Source organism: Chlamydotis macqueenii, chromosome 17, assembly GCF_036417535.1.
Source record: "Chlamydotis macqueenii isolate bChlMac1 chromosome 17, bChlMac1.mat, whole genome shotgun sequence".
Lineage (NCBI taxonomy): Eukaryota > Metazoa > Chordata > Aves > Otidiformes > Otididae > Chlamydotis > Chlamydotis macqueenii.
In genome coordinates this window covers 485,180-509,327 of record NC_141572.1, presented here as the reverse complement: position 1 = coordinate 509,327, position 24,148 = coordinate 485,180, and the positions used below count along the sequence as shown (strand labels likewise).

General features: G+C 35.2%; 1 protein-coding gene across 1 annotated transcript in view; it reads right to left on the bottom strand.

The window, feature by feature from the left end:
- Window positions 1-151: 151 nt before the first annotated feature.
- Window positions 152-24,148, bottom strand: part of KNTC1 (kinetochore associated 1) — a 38,999-nt gene continuing 15,002 nt past the window's right edge. Inside the window, exons 31-64 of the mRNA XM_086761114.1 lie at window positions 23,051-23,170; window positions 22,204-22,273; window positions 22,064-22,131; window positions 21,180-21,472; window positions 20,352-20,524; window positions 20,063-20,160; window positions 18,973-19,114; window positions 18,283-18,339; window positions 17,607-17,770; window positions 16,978-17,082; window positions 15,998-16,126; window positions 15,171-15,287; window positions 14,669-14,778; window positions 14,214-14,424; window positions 13,507-13,596; window positions 13,009-13,180; window positions 12,523-12,581; window positions 12,162-12,378; window positions 11,565-11,638; window positions 10,434-10,644; window positions 10,219-10,328; window positions 9,503-9,552; window positions 9,062-9,140; window positions 8,331-8,449; window positions 7,338-7,473; window positions 6,241-6,336; window positions 5,309-5,365; window positions 4,797-4,851; window positions 4,654-4,717; window positions 3,700-3,829; window positions 2,611-2,700; window positions 1,881-2,026; window positions 906-996; window positions 152-642 (exon numbers count right to left, since the gene is read on the bottom strand). Coding sequence (XP_086617240.1) covers window positions 586-642; window positions 906-996; window positions 1,881-2,026; window positions 2,611-2,700; window positions 3,700-3,829; window positions 4,654-4,717; window positions 4,797-4,851; window positions 5,309-5,365; window positions 6,241-6,336; window positions 7,338-7,473; window positions 8,331-8,449; window positions 9,062-9,140; window positions 9,503-9,552; window positions 10,219-10,328; window positions 10,434-10,644; window positions 11,565-11,638; window positions 12,162-12,378; window positions 12,523-12,581; window positions 13,009-13,180; window positions 13,507-13,596; window positions 14,214-14,424; window positions 14,669-14,778; window positions 15,171-15,287; window positions 15,998-16,126; window positions 16,978-17,082; window positions 17,607-17,770; window positions 18,283-18,339; window positions 18,973-19,114; window positions 20,063-20,160; window positions 20,352-20,524; window positions 21,180-21,472; window positions 22,064-22,131; window positions 22,204-22,273; window positions 23,051-23,170 — 3,960 coding nt within the window. The 3' untranslated portion in view covers window positions 152-585. The remainder of the gene's footprint in view (window positions 643-905; window positions 997-1,880; window positions 2,027-2,610; window positions 2,701-3,699; window positions 3,830-4,653; window positions 4,718-4,796; window positions 4,852-5,308; window positions 5,366-6,240; window positions 6,337-7,337; window positions 7,474-8,330; window positions 8,450-9,061; window positions 9,141-9,502; window positions 9,553-10,218; window positions 10,329-10,433; window positions 10,645-11,564; window positions 11,639-12,161; window positions 12,379-12,522; window positions 12,582-13,008; window positions 13,181-13,506; window positions 13,597-14,213; window positions 14,425-14,668; window positions 14,779-15,170; window positions 15,288-15,997; window positions 16,127-16,977; window positions 17,083-17,606; window positions 17,771-18,282; window positions 18,340-18,972; window positions 19,115-20,062; window positions 20,161-20,351; window positions 20,525-21,179; window positions 21,473-22,063; window positions 22,132-22,203; window positions 22,274-23,050; window positions 23,171-24,148) is intronic.

Below are 24,148 nucleotides of genomic sequence, written 5' to 3'. Positions count from 1 at the left end.
GCTTTTTGCTGTTGCAGCCATACAGAAAGAACAAAGTTGAAAAGAAAACCTTGGCAAACATTATTTAAGGAAGGTTAGTGACTGAGCAGAACATCAATTTACTGACAGCTCCATAATTAAAAAAGGGTTATAGAATACTGTAAGGCCAAAATGGATATATATAAGACTTTATTTGTACTCACTGTAGTTAAAATCACAATTTGTCTACAAAGTGTATTTTACATGAAGTACAACACTTACAGTTTTTAAAAAACAGGTTTATCACAATTCTGCAAGGGGATGTTTGTGTGAATTAAATCTTAGAGTGATCCTGGCAGCAGACTTAAATGTGGAAAAATATAGAAGTAAGGGAAATAAACTGTAATCCTTCCTAAAATCAAAGCGCTGAAGATGAACAGTCTAAAATGTTTCAATAGAGATGGAGTATGGAGAAGAAACAGCCTAGAACAGTTTTAAAAAATGTGGAAAGCTCAGGGTAGCTTTTGATAAAAGAACATCGAGGTTTTAGCTTAAACCTGACCAGTTTGAGCATTCTCAATGCACGGCCTTCATCTCGCCAGTAGAGGGAGAAGAGAAAAGGGTGAATCAAGACGTGGGTGACAGTTCGAGTACACAGGTCTCCCCGTGTCCCTTCAGATACATCTGGAAGGTAAGAGAACAACATTAATAGGGCTTAGGAAAAGGGGATATAATTTAAGACCTGTGAAATGACTTGAAAGTGGCTCAGCATGGCACAGATTTGGTTTGAGTAAAATTAATTATTTGAATTAAAAAAGGGATATTTTACATACAATATATTTTACTAAAATTGGCTAACAAGTATTTTTGCTAAAAGTTGAAAGTCTTAATTTAGAAAAAAAAAAAAGGAGAAATGCTGCATGAGTTACAAAAGTGGCTTGTTTTACCTTCAGAAGGTCAGATGATGGTACGTCTACCAGAGTAGAATTTCCAAATTTTTCTTGATATTCTTTGATTAAGGCTGTTGCATCATCAATGCTGTATGAAGCAAAAGTGTATCAAATTTGTCAACGTGTTATATAAAAAGCCAAGAATTCAGACTACATCCACTGAAGTATAAAAATCAGTTATGACCCCACATTTTTTAAGCCAGATAGGTCCCATCATTTCCCAGTAGATGAAAACAAGCCGTGACAAACCTAGTATTTAACCTGTGGCTGTTAATAAAATCAATATATACTAGAATTTAAATGGTTATTTATTGGTTCCTGTCCCATTCTGACTGCAGGATAACTGGTAACAGTGTGACTTGCAAAACGGAGTATTTGGGGTCTAAAATGAAGGTTTGCAGCTGTGCACAATGAGCCCAAGTGCTGTGAGTCACTGACAGATTGCTGATTGAGAACCACCCTGTGGTAGGGTTGCTGGCAAGAGCCTTTGTTTTATTTAAGTGGAACGTAGGAGGTGTCTCTAACTCTTGAAACTTAGCAGAGAAACCACTGATTCCTAAGTCTTCAGCAGAGGCAGTTCATTTATTTTTCCAGAGTGTTCTTCTTGCTGAAGCTGTTGCTCCATAATGCTGCTAAGCTGAATTCATCTGAAGGTAAGGTGACATGATTAAAAATAAAAGTGTTTGCTCTTTCAGTTGGGTTGCTTTTGCTATTTTAACTGCATTTGATCTGCCTGCTGGTCCAGGTTCAATAAGCTGTTACTTAGGATAGAGTTTTACAGTGTCATTCAAGCCAAAGTATGCAAAGTAGTGAGGTGAGATTTTAATTTTATTTATTTAACTTAGCAATTCTTTAAAAATTCTTGGAGTACTAGAAAATCTCCATGATTTCAAATAAATGAAAGTAAAATAAGGAAAAGATTCAGTTTCTGTAATTGCTATCAGTCATGCATCACTTGTTTTGTTAACTTACCAGTTCTTTTTGGCAAAATAATCCACCAGCTCTTTCATTCGGTGAGTACTCATCAGTTGTTGCTTCAACAGTGGAAAATACTTAGTTTTCAAGAATCTTTCATATAGCTTCTCATTTATGATACTGTCCAAAACCAAAGATCTGATCTGTAGATTTAAGTTTTAGTAATGGAAAAGTATTAATCTTTTAAATATTTTTTAAAAATTAATTTTTAAGGAAAAGAGCTCAGACTTTTCTTATGGAACTCCCACAGAGGAGGGTTGTTTTTGTTTGGGGTTTTTTTTTTTTTTTTATTTAAATTTTTTACTATTGTGAAATGGCAGATTTTGTGAAGACTTCTCTCAGATTCACATAGGGGAGCAAGTTCAGAAACTTGCCTTAAGAAGGCAGCCCAAGGCAAGGTGAGAGAGAGCGTAGTTTCATAAGCCCTCTGGCCTTTTTGCTTAAAACATTTATTTAGAAAAAGAAAGTAGTACTACTGCAAACAATGCTGTTGTACAAATAGGGGCAGCCTGTAACACAGCACTGTGTATATACAAAGGAGTTTTTCAGTTGCACAACATCAGTAAAAATGCAAAAATCCCTGCAAACGTTGCTATGTTTTAGAAGTGTGCCTTATGTCAACTAATGCTTGGCAACATCAGGAGAGAGAGGAATAAAAAGGTTCTGTGTACACTTATCTATCCAAAAAGCCTTTAGGTCAAAGGCCGGTGAAATAAATTTTATTTACCTGAGAAGCAAACGCCACTACTTCTCCAGTGTTCATGTGTTCATCTATCTGTTGCAGCACAGTTTCGGTGTTACATGTTGATAAGAAACCCTTGCAAAAAGAGGTTACAAAACATTAATATTCTGTGAATGATTAAAGTAGAAACTCTCCTTTCAGAGCAAGCATTTGATTTATTCAGGAACAGCTTATGTTTTGAAATTCTAGGTACAAACATGAAATTATCAAACCAGGGTCTGTGCAGTTTCACTGAAAGAGTTGTACTCATTGCTTTTAACTCTCAAAGGGTATTTTGCTGTAGCAGATTTTTTTGACTCATTGCCAGCAAACTAATGCTGTAATTTGGGAAAGTCTTTCTGAGCTCAGCTTTAATGACTGGAAGTCTAAGAATTTAAGATGCCTTTAGTAGTGCCAGTTCGCTCACAACAAATATGGCAACAGCCTGTAGTGTTTCATCTGGGAGAGCAATGCAGAGCATAAATTAATGAAAACAAATGAGAAGGGAAAGGAAACTGTCAAGATATGTGAATAGTGATGATATGGCTTTAAGGCAAATGGTTTACATCTGAACTTGTGATGCCTATCAAGCATCTTTCTAAGAAGTCACGAGCTTTTGACTCAACACTTCCGAAGTAGGATTTGGTGCTTTTCTTGCAATCTGCTGTGAAACTAGACCACTGGTAGCTTCTCAGAAATTCTATGTTATAACATCACACTGCTCCAGCAGGTATATGGCTATGGCTTGGGTTTTGGTTTTTTTTCATGTATGGCAGGATCCCATAAAATATCTTCAAATCCTCAAAAGGCAAAGTCATATGACAAAGCTGCTGAGGATGACTTGAAGCTTGCTGGTTTTGCTTTTAAAAAAGAAAAAAAAAAAGAGAAAAAAGAGGAAGTGTTCACATGATCCCTTTCAGAAGGACTTATTCAGGGCAATAGCCCTGAATGTAGGTGGGAAATGCCAAGCAGCTGTGAGCAGTGGCATCTTTAATTAAGATGGGATTGTGAGTTACCATCCATCACAGTCTGTTGAACATAACATGCTTAAAGACACTTCCCTTGCGCAGATGGAACACAAAACTTATTATTTACCTGAATTTGCTGTTCTCGCTTCTCAGACTGAGGAATCAGCAACAGGCACCCCAAAGCAAAAGCTGGAAGGTCCAGCTGTGCATATTGTTTAGCTATTCCAATGACATCCAAGTCAGCCAGAACAGGACACCTTCAGAAGATGATAAGGACTGAAGTTCTCAACTATGATATGTATTAACTGGATGGTTTAGTACTGTCAACAAAACTGCACTGAGATTTTTAAGCCAGATAGAGTAATACATTTTAAACTTACTTTATTTTCAGAAACAGCCAAGCTATGTGAGTTGAAGTTTCACAGAATATAAATGCAAGATTACTTTCTAGCTCAAACCCACCCCCCCCCCCCCATTCCAGTTTCTCTTTCTAAGCACCCAATGCCCTGTTTTGCGAGGAAGTGTTGGCTAACTGCCCGGAGAAATGCTTTGGTACATACGTATTTGCACAGTAGTGTAGGCATGCTCTTCAGTTGGATCCCTTTCCAGTATCTCCTAACTAACTTTTGGTTCAAGTCAGGTTCTCTGAGCTCTGGTTCTTTCCTTGAGCAAGTCAGAGCATTGTAGCAATTAAGATAATGATTCATTGTGCTTTTTTTGCTTTGTAAAGGCAACGCAAAACTGATTTATGTATAGACTGTTTTGGAACATTAATACCATAGGTTAACTATGTTTATAGATGTGCAGCTTCTCAATTTTTGTCATGTCAGATTTATTCTTTTTAGGAAAATTAATTCCTTCTCTTATACTCTGTGTTAATGTTTTAGGAAATGTGCTATGTTTTGGGCTAATAAAAATATTAACTAGACTTTTAGGGGAGGCAAAATGTTCTTCCTCATACCTCGGGTTCCCCAGTTTTCAGAGCTCCTTTGCATGTTCCAGGGCAGGCTGTTGGATGACAAACTACAAATGGCCATTCCCACTCAGACTAGAACAAATGCAGGGTGCACCATCTACTTACTTGAGCAGAATCACAAAACTCTCGCAACATTCTTCTAATTGTTTAGGACTTGGTGGACAAGAAGCTAAGAAATAAAGAAAGCATGATAAAGTAAATATATAACCAAGCCACTATACAAGCGTGATAGCCAATAACAACCTTACCTGTGAGAAATGGTGACAGAATTACACTTCGCCAAGCTCGACTGAAGTTGGTAATCTGTTGACAGCAAAGGTTTTAAGTAATAGTCAAATCCAGTTGTAAGTAAGTGTACTTATAAACACAGACGCACAGAAATCTGATGTACTGCAGGTGGAAGAAGCCTGTCAAACTTATTTTATTTTTATCCTGGATTAATTATTCCCTAGCATTGCTTCCTCATCTCACAGTCCAAGATTTAGCCATACTTTGACAGTAAAATTATTCTGTCCAACTTTACAAAACCCTCCAAGTAAGTATTTACTGAAGGAACCGTAAGTGCAAAATATGCTATTTCAGTAATTAATAATGATACTCATCTGCATATTGCATTGTCATAAAAATAGTCATTCAAAAAGAATCTTTTTGTGCATAACACTTTGTGGGATAGATGGCTGCCATTTACATACACACACACACGATGCTAAACTCCTGTTAAGTGAAGAAAAAGATTAGGACTCACAGAATACTTGCTTACCTCCCATAATGAATGAATCCCAGTAATTGCTATCAAAACTCTTCTTAGATATTGAATCTGGAAAAAAAAAAATCGTTATAACATACGACAGTGTTTTTGAAGATTTGGCCATAATCTACAGAACCGCATCACGCTTGTCCGCAGGATGCAAACTCACAGTTCTCAAGGTATCTCTGTCCTTTGGGTTGAGTAACATGCATATGGAAATATGATTTATAGGTTAGTAAATTAAATTACCACAAGCAGTAGCAGCATATGTTGTCTCAGTAAATACCCAACATGTCCATTAGTCTTAGTATAACTGGTGCTGAAAAGCCTATGATCCCACCTTCTTAGCTATTAGTACCTAAATCTCATTAGATTAAAACTAACTTCAATATCTGCTCCTGGTGAACCACATCGCCAGGTACATCTGTTCCCTCCTCAGGCTTTAGCAGCATTACATAAAGTTTGACAATCAGAGGTAATTAAGATTCTGAATGACAAAAATCAGGATTACTATCATAATAAATATATTTTAGGGGTAATATTTGTGTGTGTGTATATGTATACACATACATGCACAAACCATGTGTGTGTACATATTTGCACACAATAATATGCATATTATGTTGTAAAATTATAATAATATGAAGATATTTTCCAATTTATTATTGTAGGATTTACTCTTGCCATCTGAAAGGTTTTGTGCTTTAAAAAAAAAAAAACTAGTACAATTTAATATCAACATTCTCAAGCAGTACTGCTAAAACACAAATTCCTCAAAGCTTCATCAGCTCAGTATCTAAGAGCCCAAAGGAACCACATAAATTATCAATAATTATTCACAGCAAGTTTATAGTTTATGTATCTATCCCATTCTTTAGAAATCAGTGGATAAAAAAGCCTTTTTCCCACCTTGCTGCAGAATCTCATGCTTAAAAATTCCTTACCATATTGAAACCAAGGAGTTTCTGTAGCAGGCCATTCCACAGTTGGGAATCGTAAACTTTGTATTCTAGACTAAGCTCTGTCACCAGTCTAACAGCCTAAGGGAAGCAAGGTCACATTGTATTTTAATATACATTATGATCTTCAAACATTTACTGCTTGCCAGTGTAATTTTGTATTTTTACAGTGTTACTAGGACCGGAAAGCCCACAATGAAGCTACTTTCAAAATTATTTTATACACCTGAGAAGAATTAAAACTAAACAAAAAAACCCCACCTATATATAATAGCACTTTATTTTCTGATTGTGAGAAGGCTAAAGCTTATTTTATCTGTAGTTTTCAAATTTTAGACTAGCAAAAGTGTGTATTTCAGCTAAACAACAGATCACTTCTACTTTATGGCTATAAATCAGAAGTATTACTGTTGAAGCCTTAATAGAATGGTATAATTTTTTTTTTTTTTTGTCATACACTATTGTCTACCTGGAAATCTCATTCACCTGCCCTTGTCTTCAGTGTTAAGTTAGCTGTTTACAAAACATACTTGGTAACACAAAGTAATTGCCAAAGTCAAATTCCTAAGCAGAGTATAACTTAAAACCTATCCCTGGCATATTTGATAAGTAACTAACAGCTATTCTAAATGTGTTTCCTGTTAATATTTAATTCATATTAAAGTATGAGGTATGAGTCCAAGCAGCTTCAAAAAAATTAAAAGAAAAAAAGAAAAAAAAAAAAGGGCTTCTGCACCAAAGATCTTGGTTCCCAGACAAAAGACAAGATATGGGTACACAAAGGTGGACAAGTACTAGGGAATAATTATGTTACAGGCAGTAGTCAGAACGTTAACAGGTTTTTTGTTTTGTGGTTTTTTTTTGGTTTTTTTTTGGTCCCTCTGAAAGAGGAGGGTCTTTGGGGTAACTGCATATTCGCTGGTATTTTTAAACAGAATCATGAGTAGCACACCATGAGTAGTGTATGAATAGAACAGAGCACATAGGAACAACATCTGTTTAGAAATGCATGAGCTATGTAGAAAGGTGTACATTTCACACAATGTGTAACTTACAAATTACAAAGAATTTAAAAATCATACCGTGGGTTCATGGCTGTGATTCTTCCATAGCCCTTTAATCATTCCTTCCTTAGGACTCTTATGAAATGATTCATAAGTGTATGGAATATTCAAGATTTCAAACTCTGCCAGATAAATGCAGCATTTTAGAAAATACCTGTAAAAAAAGCCCCCCCATGAAACAGAAGTTAACAATATTTACAGTCATTATTCTATTATAACTCACATAAACAAGCTCAGGATAGTACTGGAAAAATGTTCTTCTGTTGCTTAAAAAAAAAAGGAAAAAAAATAATGTATACTGCATTTGTACTTGTGAAGGAGATCTTAATGAGGTAAAAAACTTTCTGGTAATTGCTAAGGGAAACCTTGTTCACCTGAATGATGGATGGCTTGGATCAAATCTAAAGGTAAAGCAGTTGGTAGATCTCTTACAACTGAAATTTTATTCATGCACAGAGACAGCATATTTACAGAAACCTGGATGTAGCTATTTGGCATGATGTACTCTGAAAACATCAATTCTGTTGCAATGGCCCTAATTCCAGATTACCAGCACAGAAATTCCATTCTAAATACTTTCTAAGGAAGTTTTTTCTACAGGTATTTTCAAGAAACAACACTGTTGTGCTGGGGTTTTGGTTCCTTACTTTTGCAGAGGACTATGTCTTTGCAAGATGACCAGTTCTGAACTCTGATGAATGGAATACTATATATATGGGTAGGAGAAAATGCTTCAGTTACTAGAGAAGTAACTGCAATCTATGCAAAATGGAACAAAATATTTTCCATGTAATGTCATATTACTTTCAGGTTTACAAATTAGGACTGTCATGTACTGGACTGCTTTACAGTGAAGTTAAAGGATCTGATTACATAAATACATTTTGAAAGCTCAAAAAACAGATTAGTAAAAAAATATTTCTCTAAATATCATATCTCTTCCCAATAGCTATTAATGATTAAAAAAAACCCAACATTATTAAGGAGCACATTAAAGAAAATTTGTCTTACTTTATGCTCTCGATGGGTTTCTTGAAGAGTGATTCCACAGTGCTGGTATCTGCCAAGTAGAGCAGACACTTAAGTGCTCTGCTCCTGTGAGCAAACGTCAACTGAGTAACACCAATCGGCTGAGGGGGGAAAAAACCAACATAGTGAAAAGTCACAAGTGGGTGAATAACAATAACTAGAAAGAGGGTTATGTATAATCTAGTATGATCCTTCATAAGTTAGTTTTTTTTTTTTTTTTTATTCATTTAGTGGAAATATATGCTAAATAACAGACTGGTTCACATTCAACTTTTATACTAACCAATTGAAATATTTGTCAGCTTCAAAGAACACTGCTAAGCCAGGTGGTTTTCTAGGTTTAAGGACTATTAATACAGGCAAGAAAAATATTTGTGATATATAGCATCATAAATAGATTTAGTAAATGTGAAAGACTGAAGGTTAAGGTTCTGCTAAAGTAATTTTACCACTCTACTCTAATTCCACCCAAAGTGAGCCAATATATTATATCAGCTTAAAGCACACTCTAGAAAATGTTTAATGAAGTTATTTTCAGGTAATATCAACAATTAAATTTTAAAAACCCAGAGTCCAAAGGCTGCTCCTGACAGTTAATGGCAAAATGCAGATACAAAGGCCTTAGGCTGAAACCCATACAGTTAAGCAGACAACACTTGATTTTAATAAGAGGTAAAAGTTTCCCAAATCAAGATAAGAATCTAGAAACTTACACATGTGGCAGATGTTGTAATCGCAAAAAGCATTCTTGAACTATAATCCATTGGGCGTGACTGAAGTAGATACACAACTCTGCAAAAATGCATTTGTTTTTAATACAAGTACAGCACAGCTACTGAAATACAACGTAAATATATTTCACTGTTAAAAAGAGATTAGGGACAAGAGATTCCAAGGATATAGAAAACAAGGAGAAAAATCTCTGCATAGCTACTCTTAAGCACGCACTTACATCTGTAAGATATTGCAAATAGCATTTCATTGATTAAGTAAGTATTTGACAATCAAAACTGATGTCACCAGCAATTAAAAATAAGAACACAGCAGTGAGTTCTGAATCACGTGCACTGGTAGGTTTCTTGAAAAAGCCAGATATAGTTAAACTTGCAAGTTACCAATAATTTGCCATATTACATGTAAGACAACACACATACCTTCGGAGCTCTTCATCTTCCTGTACGTCTCCAAAGAGTTCTTGATGTTTCTTTAAAAAGACATGAAAATCTAGTTGTGAGAGTTTTGTAAATTTTGGAGAAATAGCTGGGTCATATCCTTGCTTAAACCCTGTCTTAAAAGCTGGGCACCTCTGCTAATGCAGCAAAGGAAATAAATTTTTGTTTTATCAGTCCTTTCTTTACTTAACTGCATGGTTGGCAGTCAACACCATTCCTCAGCCTGCTAACCGGTATTTTGAAGCAGAGGCAATGCCTGCTCCCTGCCCTTTCTCATCCAGCTATGTGCTGCACAGACAGCAATTAACTGTCTGTTAGCTAAGTTGCAACAGAAGAGGATTCATTGTCTGTCTGGTTGTAGAATCAGATGAGCCTGTTTGATGAGGCTGATGTATTTACAACTCTTTTAGGCTCACTACACAACCTTACTGTAGCACCAAAGGTAAGATTTTAATCTCTATCCAGAGAGAAAGGAAAGCATTTCAAATCATTCTTACTAGAGACAGTGGTGTGCAACAATATTAGAAATGCAGTTAAATTGTTAGTAGTCTGAATTCAGATGCATCTTAAATAGATTCATGAGTGCTAAAGGCAAATTGTGCAAAATAACTTTATTTTAATCACTTGCTCAAAAGACTAGACTTATTTTATGTAATTGGCCATTTTTCTCCAAAACTAAATCTCCAGTGAGGACTTACTTCTGAGGGCAGTATACTTGGACACAGCCATTTATCCAGCAGCTTATCCCAAATTTTGTTCATATCCAAATCGTTAATTTCGGCTATTTCCTTAGCTGCCATATGGATATCTACATAAACAGGTAGAGACAATTTATTTACAAACTAGTAGTATCTTGCTTGGCATTTTTTAAAGAACTTTTTTGCTCCTTTGGATCTAGATTATGGATGCTCACCTGGATAATCTCTGCCAGTTGGGTTTTGGATTCTTTGGTCTATACTGTGGTGCTCGTATAGCAAAAGGATAAGATTTGCTGGTTTCCCGATGGAGTTTAAATGCTCTTCAGTGTTCAAGTTATGTGTTATTAGAACACTTTCTGTTGCTGATCGCTTATACTGCATATATAATTTCTTCTGTAGCACTTCCGCTTTTTTGTGTGAATCATCCTTTAGCAAAACACCACAGTTTTATACAAAACTTCCTTTTACTCAAAAGCACTAGAAAAATAATCTTAACTTCCTATCGTCTGAAACAGCAAACTGGGTAGCAACACCTGTTCTTCAAATGTGTCCCCATGCCCGTATCTACAGGTATTTTTTTCTGTAAACAGATGGATTAACCATGCGGCTCTAGCAAGAAAATGTATTTTGAGAAAAATTGTAAACAAAGGTATGTTGTGAAAAAGCCAATAAATAGGTACCACATGCACCAGTGTTTAAAATTAAGACATTTTAGGGTAAACTGGAGAAGAATTTAATATTAAACCTTGGCTGCTAGAATAACAGTTTAATTTTTGCCATAATTCTATTCAAAGATGTGACTAAGTATTGGAGAACTATTTAGTGTCTCAACAACTTCACAGCAAGTTTGATATTTATAAGCAAGAGTAAGACTCTTATTCACCTTTCCCTACCAACCATGCAAAAATAAGCCTAAGAATCAAGTCAAAGCAGACTTTCCTTATACTACTACAAACAGCTAGAGAGTCTTGGAACTCAAAGCAGAAGTTAATAATGCTATAGATCTAACAGCTGGAACAGATTCCATATCATTCTCTTCCAGCAAGAAAAATGCACAGAACAGGAGAAAGAACAAATTATTCTTCCTTAAAACTATATATTTTTTTTGTCCAGCCACCAAGAACTGTAAGCCTAATTTTTGCTAGTTGTGAAAAAGAGAAGGTTACTGGACAGGGAGGGTTCTTCTGAGGGGGTCGCTTACAGTTGCTTCCCCAAAAGGAAGTACTTCCCATATCAGCATTGGTTAAGGTACAATTACACACCACTATCCAAAACACCAAGAGATAAAACACTGAACACAAGTACCTGACTGTACAACAACAGTTTTGCAAGCAGTTTACCATTACCTCATCTGTAGTATTCTTTAGCCATTTGTCAGCTAGATAGAGACAGAATTTAAATGCCTGAATCTGGTCAGGACCTTTTTAAAAAAAAAAAGAAAAAAAAGAGGGGGAAGTAAATAAAGTAAATTTTCACAAATCCTTTACAGTACACAGAATATTAATTTTATTTAATAGTTTTTGGTTTGTTTTTAAATAGAAGCTATTGAAAACATTAGGAAAGCTCTTGTGCCTATAGAGAAAAAAAATATCTATTTGGATTCGGATAATAGAGCAGCTAGCTTAAATTTGGCTGAAACGTTTGCTTTTGCTGAAGAACTTGTCTGAAGATGGTATGAATGTGCAGAAACTTTAAGCAAGACAATACAGGTTAAAAAGCGAGGAAAAAAGATTTAAGTGATGCCGTGTTATAAAATAGCTGTTGTTCTAGCCTACTGTTCAAAATTGGATGTAGGAGACAAATGCATTTTTATTCTCACACATCCCTGACTTTTATCCAAGAATATTGAACAAATGCTTGGTTATAGGCTAGCTTTTGTTTTCTCAATCCTATTCTCCTCCTCCCATTACTTCACTCCTCAAGTTATCACATATGCACCTTACCTGTTGGAAATTCTTGTGCGATCTTGTGTGCAATAGCTGCAGCCCATTCTGGATTAATTATAGACAGCAGATATGACTGAATTGTCTGCACAGTTTTAGTTGTTTCCTTGTTAACAACTGATGTATACCCAGTGTTTCTCATTTCAAATATTTTTGGTTTCAATTTTTTTTCAAAGACATGTCGAGCTGCAGACATGTGTAAGCTATCCAGTGAAACCTAGAAAAACATGAAAGTAGATTAAGAGTTGCCAGAAGCTCTATAGTGAGGCCAAAATAATGCAAAAGAAAGACAAAAGCTCTTTTTTTGGGTGAGGAGAAAAAGAATAATTTGGAAATAAATCCTTTCAAGATGCTACTTTACCTTCATTAGTTTGGAAATCAACAGGAGTGTTGGGAAGGATTCCTCACTGAGCTCTGCAGCTGAAAGAAAAAAGACAGCTGCCTATGACGGTACCACAGTCCACTGGCAGCTTTCTCTAGGAAAAACAGCACTTTCAGTTTATTGTTAGATGCAGACCTCCATTGGAACAGAAAGAATTTAATCTTAATTATCTATATTGGCCTGGGAAGTGGGATACGTGAATTACTTTGGTCTTTGAGAGGTCCTAAGAAAAGAATTTGAGGAGACAATTCTGTATTGTATATATCGTCTTAGCTCCACTGAAAGCCAGTTACTGCACCAGCAGCAGTTTGGGAGCACAAGTGCTTTCAGAAGTACTTGGGATGAAAACTGCATTAATAAAGAAATAAAAGCAATATAAAATACCTACTATAGAACTTTAAAGTTCACATAGAGCAGAGAAAGAGAATCATACCTATATCTAGTCATAAAAAATACTGAACGTACATATAATGGTCCAGAAACATTGTGCAGTTCTAAAGAACAACAGATGAAAGGGCAGTCTGGTTCGAGCAGCCGGAGATAAGGGAATCACATGCTCTAAAACATACTGGTGTTCTAGGTCTACAGGTGGAGAAACTCTTTTGTAAGACTGCAGGTGTTTGAGGAGGCTCAAAGCCTAGGGGGAGGAAATAAGAATGAAAAAAATGAAAAAACCAAGGAAAACGCAAAAAAGCCACAAGACTACTATATTTCTTCTTCCCCCCAGTAAACACAGCTAAGTCCTGGAGACACATGTGTTTTTGGCAGAGTTGGTACAGATGTGTAGAGATTTTATCCCTGTTATGAGTCATGGTTGAGAAACAGCTAGCGATAGCTATTTCTTGAATGCTATTTTATGAATGAGAGCTGTGTAGGTAGAATAATAAATTTCAATAGACTCTTGAATAACTATGCTAATAAATAGATAAAACAATACGGAGACAGCAGCATATTTGGGCATACCTGATTCACCTGGATACTGGCGTTCCTTTCATCGGCATTTTGTATCACTTTCAGGACAATTTCAATACTCTCATAGTCATAAGGATCAAGCTGTTGAAAATAACAATCTGTTTTATAAGATCTTTTATGACTTGTCTTAACACACATACTGAGTTAACTTTTTCCAATTTTAATACCAACTATATTGTCATAACGCTGAAGAAACAATATAAGCACCATGACATACTTCTCTAAACAGAAGACTTCCACTTCACCATCCTAAATCCTAAAAAAATTGTCAGAGCACTGCACAACGACCAAACATGAAGTGATGAAGAAAAAACCCCAACAAAACCAACCTCCCACAAACAAAACTAACCAACCAAAATAATCAAGTTATAATTTTTTTTCCCCATCTATTTTTAATGTAGCTCTTTCAAATATTTCCAGTGTGCTATGATTTTTAGAAGATATTTTTTTTGTTTGCTTATTTTCTGTTTATTTTTTAAGGGAAGTTGGGAAGAAAGACTTAGCATTTGTGTTCTTTAGCAAAATTGGAAAAAAAGAAACTTTTCAAATTTCTGTGGAATTATCAATCTGCCATTCAAATGACATGCAGCATTTGAGACTAGATGCATACTTCAGGGATTCTTTTTGCTTGTTTTGGTGTGTTGTGTTTTGTTTGGTGTGTTTTTTGTTTGGTTTTTTTTTTTTTTTTTCTTTTTTACCTTGTACAGTATTCCACTGAGGCTAGTGACCAGGTCTTTCATGCTTTTCAGTAGAGGAATTATTTCTAGTGCTCTCGCTAGTAATGTGGAATGAGGTTGCTTCTCACTGCATTCTGCAGAGTCATCTTCAGCATGATTTGTATTAGCATTCTGGAGGAGAAGTGTTTCAATGCAAAGCTGCAGTGCGGCATCACTGTCCAGCATGAAAGTACTAGAAGAGGACAGAATATTTTGTCTGTGATCTTTGGTGTTGTCAAGGTGCTTATTTCCTTATGAATAAATTCATCAGGAAACCAGTATGTATTCTGATTAATACTTTAAAAAAAAAAAAAATACAACCCCCAATAATTTGCATATTACATTAGTTAGGATTTATTTAAACTACAATAGATTTCAATAGGCATGGTTATTATTGCAGCAACAATTAAACACAATTGATTTGCTTCAATTATTACCTGCAGTAATTCAGTATGAGATCTGTGTCTACTTTTGGATTTTGTACCAGTGTTCTTATGAGTTCCTTCTTCCTTATTGATGGTTGTCTAAATACAGTCTCGAAAGAAATCTACAGATAAATAAACATTTTATCTTCTTCCCAAATAAGTCTTTTAGACAATATCAAGACTATTTCCTTATATAGTTAGCTTTTTACTTTCTTAGTTTCAATCCAGAGATTTTTAGAGCAGGAAAAAGCAGTGCATTTGCTGACAATGCCCTGTGCCAAGTAATGCTTAAGCACTTAAACGTTCTCTTATAGCACCCTGAATTATTGCACGTCTCTGTTTCTGAGGTTTATTTAAGCAGACGAATAGAATGAAAAATTAAAAACAAAACAAAACCCTAACTTTCCTTAGGGATGGGAAATCTGTCTAAAAAAATCACAATACATCTCCGAATATACTGACATTTAATCAGTTCAGTAAATGATTAAATAAATAAATAAATAATCAAACTTACACCAAATTTACCAAGTTGGATACCCCATTCTGCATCAGTAGCCAATTCTTGGAATTTTTTTTTTTCTTCTGCTTCACCACACTGGTTAGCAAGCTCTGCTCCAACCAGAGCTACTGCCTAAAAAGAGTGAGAAGGAAAAGGAATACAAGTATAATAAATAATCTGAAAATTGGGAATCCTAAGGTCTAAATCCCTAGAGGAACTTAATTCATAGATGATCACACAACTGTGTAAAACCAGAACAAACCTCACAGAAGGTAGCATCAGGAATACCCCACCTCTTCAGCTGGCAGTTCAAAGTTACTTTAAAATTTAGTTTCTTTCTCAAAAACACTTTGTTAATACTGTATTAGTGAAACTAATACAATACAGATTTTTTTAGACATATTTTCTCCAAATTTATGTCCACGTTTCTTTGTTATGCTTTACTTCCCACCTTCCTTTATATTTTATTAGATGTATTTATTCATTCTGTTTTTGACAACTGCTGTCAGGACAATTTCTCCTAAATACAGTGTAGGTATAAATTACGACGGGACCCAAAATAAACAATTTCAAGCTTTGGAATAACTCAGGAGGAGGTAACCTAATGCTTGGACTTGCATCACACTAACTATTCACAGCAACTGCCTGTGCACAAACTTACACTGTGATAAAGGGAGGTAGCTTCTCTCTCAGTGGCACCCTAAATGAGGAACTTGTTCCAACAGCTACACCCTTAATAATGGCAAATTATTGCACTTGCATATCATACTGCTAACATTTTTTTAAAGAAACTCTTTAACATTCTTTACTTGTTAAGGAAATACATTGCCTTGTGAATTTACCAAAACTTTTCTGTAATTTTGCCATGTATTGTTTATGACATCCCACAGCTTATTGAACATATCTTCCTTGCGCAAAATTGTGCAATATCCCAATGCCAGGTTCTGATCTATGAGACGACAGTTGAACACCTGTGTTTTAGGGGGAAAAAAAAGGATATAAACTTTAGGAATTTATTTTAATAGGTCTCTTTGTATAAAGTACTGCACATAAAAAGTAGTCTGTAATTTAGAGGTATATCGGGCTTTTAAGTTAAAGGGAGGAGAAAAAAGAATAAAAGTGCATTTCAGGTTTTAGGACTTAAAATCTAAATATACTGAAGCCAATCTAAAAGTAACTTGCCTTAGTCTAAAACTGCCTTAGAAGATGGTGTATTACAGATAGCTTTTTTTTTTTTTAAAAACTCCCCTCAACTAGAAGCCTACAAATCTAAAATGAAACTAGGATTGAAAATGAGATACAGAATACCTACAGATCGTAAAAGTCACTATCAGAATTTAGGAGTCCTTAAAGGATCCTACAAAGATGAAGGTCTTGCTGGCACATAACCTTTCAGGCTATGTACTAGTGTACAATCAAAGAGCCATAGTCCATAAGAGGCTCAAATAAGCCAGGGCTACAACACGTGGCTGCCGGTAAGGCAGTGTCTGTTCAAAGGTTGTTTGGAAACACGCACTCCAGCTGCGGCAGGAAGGGAGGCAGCTGGGACTGTAGGCACCAACGCTGTCAGGCCATCCAGCCCATCCTTGTCCCATTCTGGTACTGAGACATGAGGCTGCAGTACCCAGTCCCTTCCTGCCACTGCAATACTGGCAGTACTGCCCTTCACCATGGTTTTCCAAGGTGCGTGATTTTTCCAGAACGTGTGGGGGGTTTTGCAGTGTTCAGCCACACAACAATGAGCTTCTGCAATAGGAAGGGTAGCCCCTTTCTTGAGCAAAAGAAAGGGGCTTTCTTTTTATCTTTTTTAGAGCATTCTTACCTTGTGTAGTAAGGTCAGAATGGTGGTCATAATTACTGACGTACACTTCTGTTTCATAGCAATGAGAAAGCTCTTGGTTTCAGCTAGCATATTGCCATCATGTAGCTAAAACAAAAAAAAAAAGACAGCATATGGCTAAAAATAAATTCCAAGCCTTCAACTTCTCTTGTCATTTATAGCATAATAGGAGGTACTATAGTAATCGTATTTTTAGATTGAATTAAAGTTTTACAAAGATCTCTTCTAGATAGAAGAGTTTTCCAGTGCTTTTGAACTGTAGAGTGTTTCTTAAATGTTCTACTTGCAACTTTTCCTATACTAACCAATAATAAAACAATGTGAAAGAACATAATAAACATTATTAACGTCAACTTTATTCCTAACCTGCCTGCAGAGATTAGAAGTTTAGTTCTGGACATATACTTTGCAAAGAGAAACAGAGGATCATGAGAAACAGGGAAGAAACTACCAGTTCCTTTCACAAAATGACTCAACATCTGATCAGGCGGTAGGAATTTTTAAAAGGTCATGGCAATATCAAATTCTTATATTACTACTCTAAACTTGTTAATAGTTGGCATACTTCTAAGATTTACTTTCAGCAAAATTTAGCATTGTCCTTGCCACACCTTTTCACTCAGGGACAAATCCATGTTGTTGCATATTCCGTGCTGAAGACAGGATCCAAATGAACAGACTATTAGCCGCAAAGCTAACTCGCACTGACTGCACTCCATGAGGTTCTGTAGCATTGCACAGATGGGAGTTCTAGCTGGCAGCAGAAGGTTCTGTCCTGTGAGATATTTCAAAAACAAAGAAACCCAGAAAATAATTACTATATTTATAGTAAGCATATTGTCCTTGGAATTCATATCAAAGCAGCTTATCTTTTTCTTCATTAAATTTATGACACAAGATCAGCCTTAGCTCCCTTTGAAGCCTTACATTTTCAGGGCTTTTAATTTAATACATACTCCCATTTTAGTTCAAAACCCAGAAGTGGGTCATCTTCTTGGAAAGGCTCTACTGGATCTTAGCTCATAGCGGTAGAATTTCTGTACTGAAGTACAGGCTTTGACAACGTGCCCAAAATTACATGGCTGAATGGTAGCAATTACCATCCAAACAGGTGTCTTCTGTACTGAACCAAGCTATCCCCCTACAACACGGTGTTAGATGGAACATCTAGGCACGTATTTAAAAAAAACTGTGTTAGTCATGCTTGTGTAGGTTTAATTTAAAACTCTTGTTTTCTAGTGTTGTCTGGTGTATAGTTCTAGCCTGGTGAATCTACCATCATGATACCTTTAATAAATGCGGAATTTGCCAGGCTCGTAGAGTCCAAAGGATACAGCTTGTTCTCTGAAAGACAGACAAATACACATCAGCAGTGTGCCAAGATCTCAGCAACGCTATGAAGTCTGGAAGTACCTTAAAAATACTGTACTTCAGGGAAAGTACATAAAATAGAAACATGAACTCTAAGAGCCAGAACAGCTAATTTTTATAATAATAATATTCAGTGCTTCTTTTAGAGAGTGACTTTTCCCAGCACCTACAATGTTGTAGACTCCTGTTTATAATACTTTAAATTTTCAAAAAGTTCTGTGTACCTACAATGGTATGTAATACAAGGACAATCATTTTAGAACAAGCTGAAATTCATCTTGATAAAATCCTGTCTCCATTAGTGGCTACCAGAAGATGTCTAGAGAAGATAATAAGACTAGGGCAAGCTTATAGCAACACTTCTCCAGAGCATTCTCCATGTCTTCAGGTATCTGTCATTCAGATTCTTCCTGAACTACAACAAAAAACCATGGTCATCTTTACCTTCTATACCTCCCCAATGGATACTTTTTCCATAAGTTTCTCTAACTGATATTTCTGAGGTGATAATTTCCACACATATGCTGAATTATTTATATTCCTAGATAAAAATCAATATGAAATCCAGATTATATATAGACTCAGTATTCACGGAAGCAAGATTACCAGAAATAGGCAGAAGAGAAGAAATAGTTTCATATGCAACTGGAAGAGCTATCTGTGGATCAAGAACTATCCCATCTTCATTAAAGAAGTCATCATAAGTCCACTCTTCATAAGGATCTTTATCTCCTCCAAAAGAAGTTGTCTACATAAGAACATTATCAGAAGTACACACAATAAATAGAACAGCTAATAAGTCTGCTAACAAAATAAGTGTTGCAAGAGATTCCAGTTTTTGAGTACAGGAATAGAACATGATCTTCTATTTGAAAATGGATTCTGTTATGCTACTTTTTGTTAAATGATCAGTAGCATTAAACACATTTCCTACTTAGTGGCCACATTTCTCTTTGATGTTGCACTTAATTACTTGTACAGCCAAAATGCATTCTTATTTAATTTAATAGAGCCTTTCATAAACATTCTTGGCCAAATATTGTAAGGAAACATTTTTCAAATGGATAACTTTTTTTTTAAAAATAACATTCAGTGCATAAATACGGTTGCCTAGACACTTTGATATATTCCACTCAAACTGTCAGAGTCCATTCATTTCAAGCAGCCTAAAGCAGTGCTTGACCTAAACAAAACCCAAAGATGCTATTCAAGAACTTGAACCATATTAAAGTTTTACAAAACTGTTGGAAATGCCTTCACGTAATACATGCGTTTAAAAATCAAATCCTCTCTGCCATATTTCACCTATTTAGAAATAGAGAGGTTTTATAAAGTTAAGTCTCTTTGCTCTCTAGTGGTCCCAGCAGCAGCTATTCAATAAAATCACTGATGTTTTCAGTCACAATTAACATGATTTATTATACTGAAACATAAGTGGAGAACGCTACTTGTGCTTGTGCCATAGCTGGTGCAGTGCTTTGAGTACTAAAGTTGGTTTACTCTTTACACTGAAGTACACACATACTCAGGGAAATTTTTATTTGTAGAGCTGTGTGGAGTTTTCTTGCGTGCTTTTTCAACAAACTCATTAAATATTGCTGGAGAAATGGAAGAAAAAATGTATGTACAGTGAACACTACTCAGTCAATCAAGACATTATGTATATTAAAAATACATTTAAGTTAGCAGAAAATACCTTTGCTGTAAATCCATAGTTTTCTATTTGGCATTGCCTGTAAATTTCCTTTGCAGCTAAAGTATATTTACATAGTTCCAGAGAATCTAATAGCAAATCTGTAAAAACATTAAGATCATTAGCATACTATGAATGGAAGGTTCATATGTCCTATTAAAAAGAAAATTTTTTTCAGCACCTATTTTTACAGAGGCATATATAGAAATTAACTTTGTTTTCATGTTTATTAAATATTGTTTGGAAAGTGGTATTCCCAACATGAACACAAATAAATGATAATGATAATTACCTGGGCTACATACTGTAGCTGCTTGGCAAGCCATTTCATAGATTACTGCTGGAAGATTCATATCCCTAGGAGTTATCATTGGAATATCAGCTCCCAACATATGACAAAGCCTTCGACATGCTGAGAACAGCAGCTTCCCTGTTTCTTCGTTACAGTGATTTTCATAGAAATCCCTGTTTAAAAAAAAGGATGTTAAAAATTCTTTTTTAAAAAGTCCTTAGGGCTTTTACTTAAGGCCACATTCTGTTCTAATTATTTAATTCTCTTTTACTTATTTCACCTACATGACTCACTGCAACTAAAAAAATGGAGCTTACCTTAGAGAGATATACTGACGCACACAGAATAGGTTAATAATAAGAAATATATTTAACATTTTCATCTCTTTTGGAGGGAGGTAGCATAAGTTTAAATTATCTGGCAACCTAAGCATGAGGCAGAGACCAGCTAGAAGCCGTGACATGGTACATACAGTCAGTGTTACAACAGTTTTCTCCTATCCGTGTAAGCCAAGAAGCTCTTGTAATGGTTCTTTAATATTGGGCCTTACTTATCTCTGACTATAAAATTGTAGGGAATCTTTTTACTTAGTAATTATATTATGGCAAAATCCAACGGTAATTTTCAGAGGCTACAACTTAACCACACTCAATATTGTACAAAAGCAATATAAGCATATTGCTTAAACACTCATTTTTAGGAAAAAAAAAAACAAAACTAAAACAAAAAAAACCCCCACCCTTTCCTTTGCTCTACATCTACTTACTTCTGCAAAGTATCAGAAATAGTACAGAAAAGTTATAATCTTGAAAAACTCTGCAGTTTTACCTGCATATTTTTACAGCATCTTCAACTTTCCCAGCATCTAGTGCTCTCAAGGCCAGTTTTTCTCCCAGTTCTTGCTCTGACACTTGCAGGAGCAAAGCCAGTCTATACAACCTTGATTCAGTAGAGCAGTTCTTGGTTTTGCCATCTTCTGAATTACAATTCATTGTTTGAACTTTTCTAGACTTTGACAGAGATCTGGCAGTTTCATAAGCTTTTATGTGCTTCTCAAGAAGCCTAGACCTTAGTGATGGATTCCTAAATTCTTCAACTGAAAGAAAGATACCAAAATCTTCCTGCAACAACAACAACAACAACAAGATTATATATTTGTATTCATGTCACGTCCTTTGAAAATGTTGGTTTGTTGTTGGTTTTTTTTCCTGTTAAAATGCTTTTATTTCTTGTTTCGTTCTGAGGAGTATTTTCAGTATAAAGTCGACTTTACTAGTTTTTACAAATTACTGATTTATGTAATAAATTAGAGAATTTTGCTAGGCAGTAGATAAGCAACAAAAAAAAAACCCGGAAGGATACTACGTGCTCAAATGCTGTATTAAATAATGTAAGTTTACAAACCACAATAAGACCTTAATAAATTATTACAGTACTCTATAATGAAATCTTTGAACTGTTAGCAATTAAGACTTTTGGTATGGTATCTAATTTTTTGGTTTAAATGTATAACTGAGTTCTAGTACTCAGAACTTTCCCAGACACTATTTAATTTTCTAGATTAGCCTTAGAATCTATTTGAAGTCAATCATATGAACAACCTTTGCACATAAATTGTAAATACAATTAATATGTAATATCATCCATGTGTTGAGAATAATTGGAATAACTACAGTAAATTAAAAGTGGTTGGAAACTATAAAGATACCTACCTGCAAGGTAGCAAGTGTTTCAAACATTTTTAGGTTAGCTTCACACTCATCTTTCTTCAGAGGATTGTCTGGAGGAGAAAAACAATTAATTCCTAACTCCATTTACAAACAAAAGGTAAGATTTTGATGTTGTAGCTTACCTTTTTGAATGCTGAACAGGAATTTAAGGATTTCCACGAGTGTCTTAGTCATAAACATTTGTGGTTTTTGCTGCAGGAAAGAAAGAGGTTCATGTTTTGGTCAAAAAGTTGCCAGTAACAGATAGTGATATTCAGGCTTCCACTCTATTAAAATGCTATGTAATGCTCTGCAAATGTCTTAAGCAACAATTCTCAAGTCTAAGATACAACCAGTTGAAAAGCAAGGGAACAGAAAGTTATTGTAAATATGCACCCTTTATAGAAATAGCAAATCTTTTATAGACGTAACAAATATGTACTCCACACAGTGTGTTAGCTGTCACAGGAGTTTTGAAAATATCCACCCTTCTCCCTTTGTTCTTCTTTCCCTTGCCCAGAATAACTCCCTAAAATAATTATTAACAAAAATTCTCTTCTGTGGTTGCAAGACAGTAATGTGTACTGTGAAGCTTCAACCCACTTTGGTGCATGGCAGAGCCACACCTACCATTTATGTTTTCCAAGTAATCAAAGAAGAACTGGAAAATAGGTAGGACTAGAGGTATAATAATGCAGCAGGATTTATATAAATTATTAATTCAGATAGCCATGCCACTGTGTGGAGACGCCTTTAAAATTGCACAAAATAATTGTATCGTATACAGGATCAGAACAAACTTAAGATGGAAGAGGATTCAAGAGGTTACCTAGTCCAACCTCTTGCTCAAAGGTTGAGCAAGTTCATCATTCCTTTTTGCTGGAAGACAGTTTTTACATTTGTATTCCCTACCTTTTTTTAAGCATCTGGATAGGAATAGGATTTCAAATAATTTGTACACAGACTTTACAATGTGAAATGACTTGATACCTCTTCAGAATCATCTGCTTTATTCTGTAACACCAGTGTTCCCCATAAAGTCAATCTCTCTGCAACTTCTTCAGCTTCAGATAGAGTCAGAGATTTTAACAAAGTCAGAGATTCCTCTCCCTGAAGAGAAAAAAACAAAACAAAACAAAACAAAACAACCCAAATGTAATTGTAAGAAAAGGGCATTTGCTTTTGGAAAAGCTAAGTTATATGTAATCCCTTGCTTTGATACAATGGTTGCATGATGGCCAATTGAGTAAGATTAATCTTCTGGTAATGAAGTTCAAATCTCTTTAGAAAATACATTTACTATGATACGACTCCCTTGAACTCCCTGAATAGGTTTTACTATGAGACTTTCAGTAAAATCTATGTGCTTACTCACTAAGGGTTATAATAGGCAAATTAAAATGCATTTTGTCTATTTGCAACTATGCAATATTTTTAAAACAGTATGATTCTCAAGAATACCATGTGCTAATAAAACAAAACAAATGTTAACATGAGAAACACTGTTTCACAAGGGAGTCAATTTGATTCCTTTAATCTAAAAGCCTCCTTTTCTTCAGGTCAAAGGGATCCCAATAACACAACCAGGGACAGCCACAGGGTACAAAAGTAATCACTCCTACTGTAATGTAGCAAGTGAAGCTAAGTGTTTCCAGTTAGGACAGCAGTGTAATTTAAAGATAACTTTAGGGGTTTTTGCTAAAAACTGGGACTTGAAATTAACTTGGAAGAAAACTTTGTACTAATAGATAAACATTCAACACCCTGTATCACAAGACATTCTGGTGTTCTCAATACTGAAGCAGCAGGTTTGTATTATTGCCTTAGAAGAAAGCATTTCTCAGAAGAAATAATCTTTTTTTGTTGGCAAGAAAGCATCTTGCCCCAAAACAACTGCAGCAAAAACAGCAGGTAAAAATATGTGAAGACTTCAATTCCAAACTTGTTTTGTATATTGTGAGTCTTATTTTTTAACCTTTTTTGGCACAAATGGAGGATGGTTCATGATGTTGAAAACTGTGACAAAGGTCTCATTTTCAATGTCAGGAATAGGCAGTTATTTGTACAATTAATGAAAAAAAAATTGTT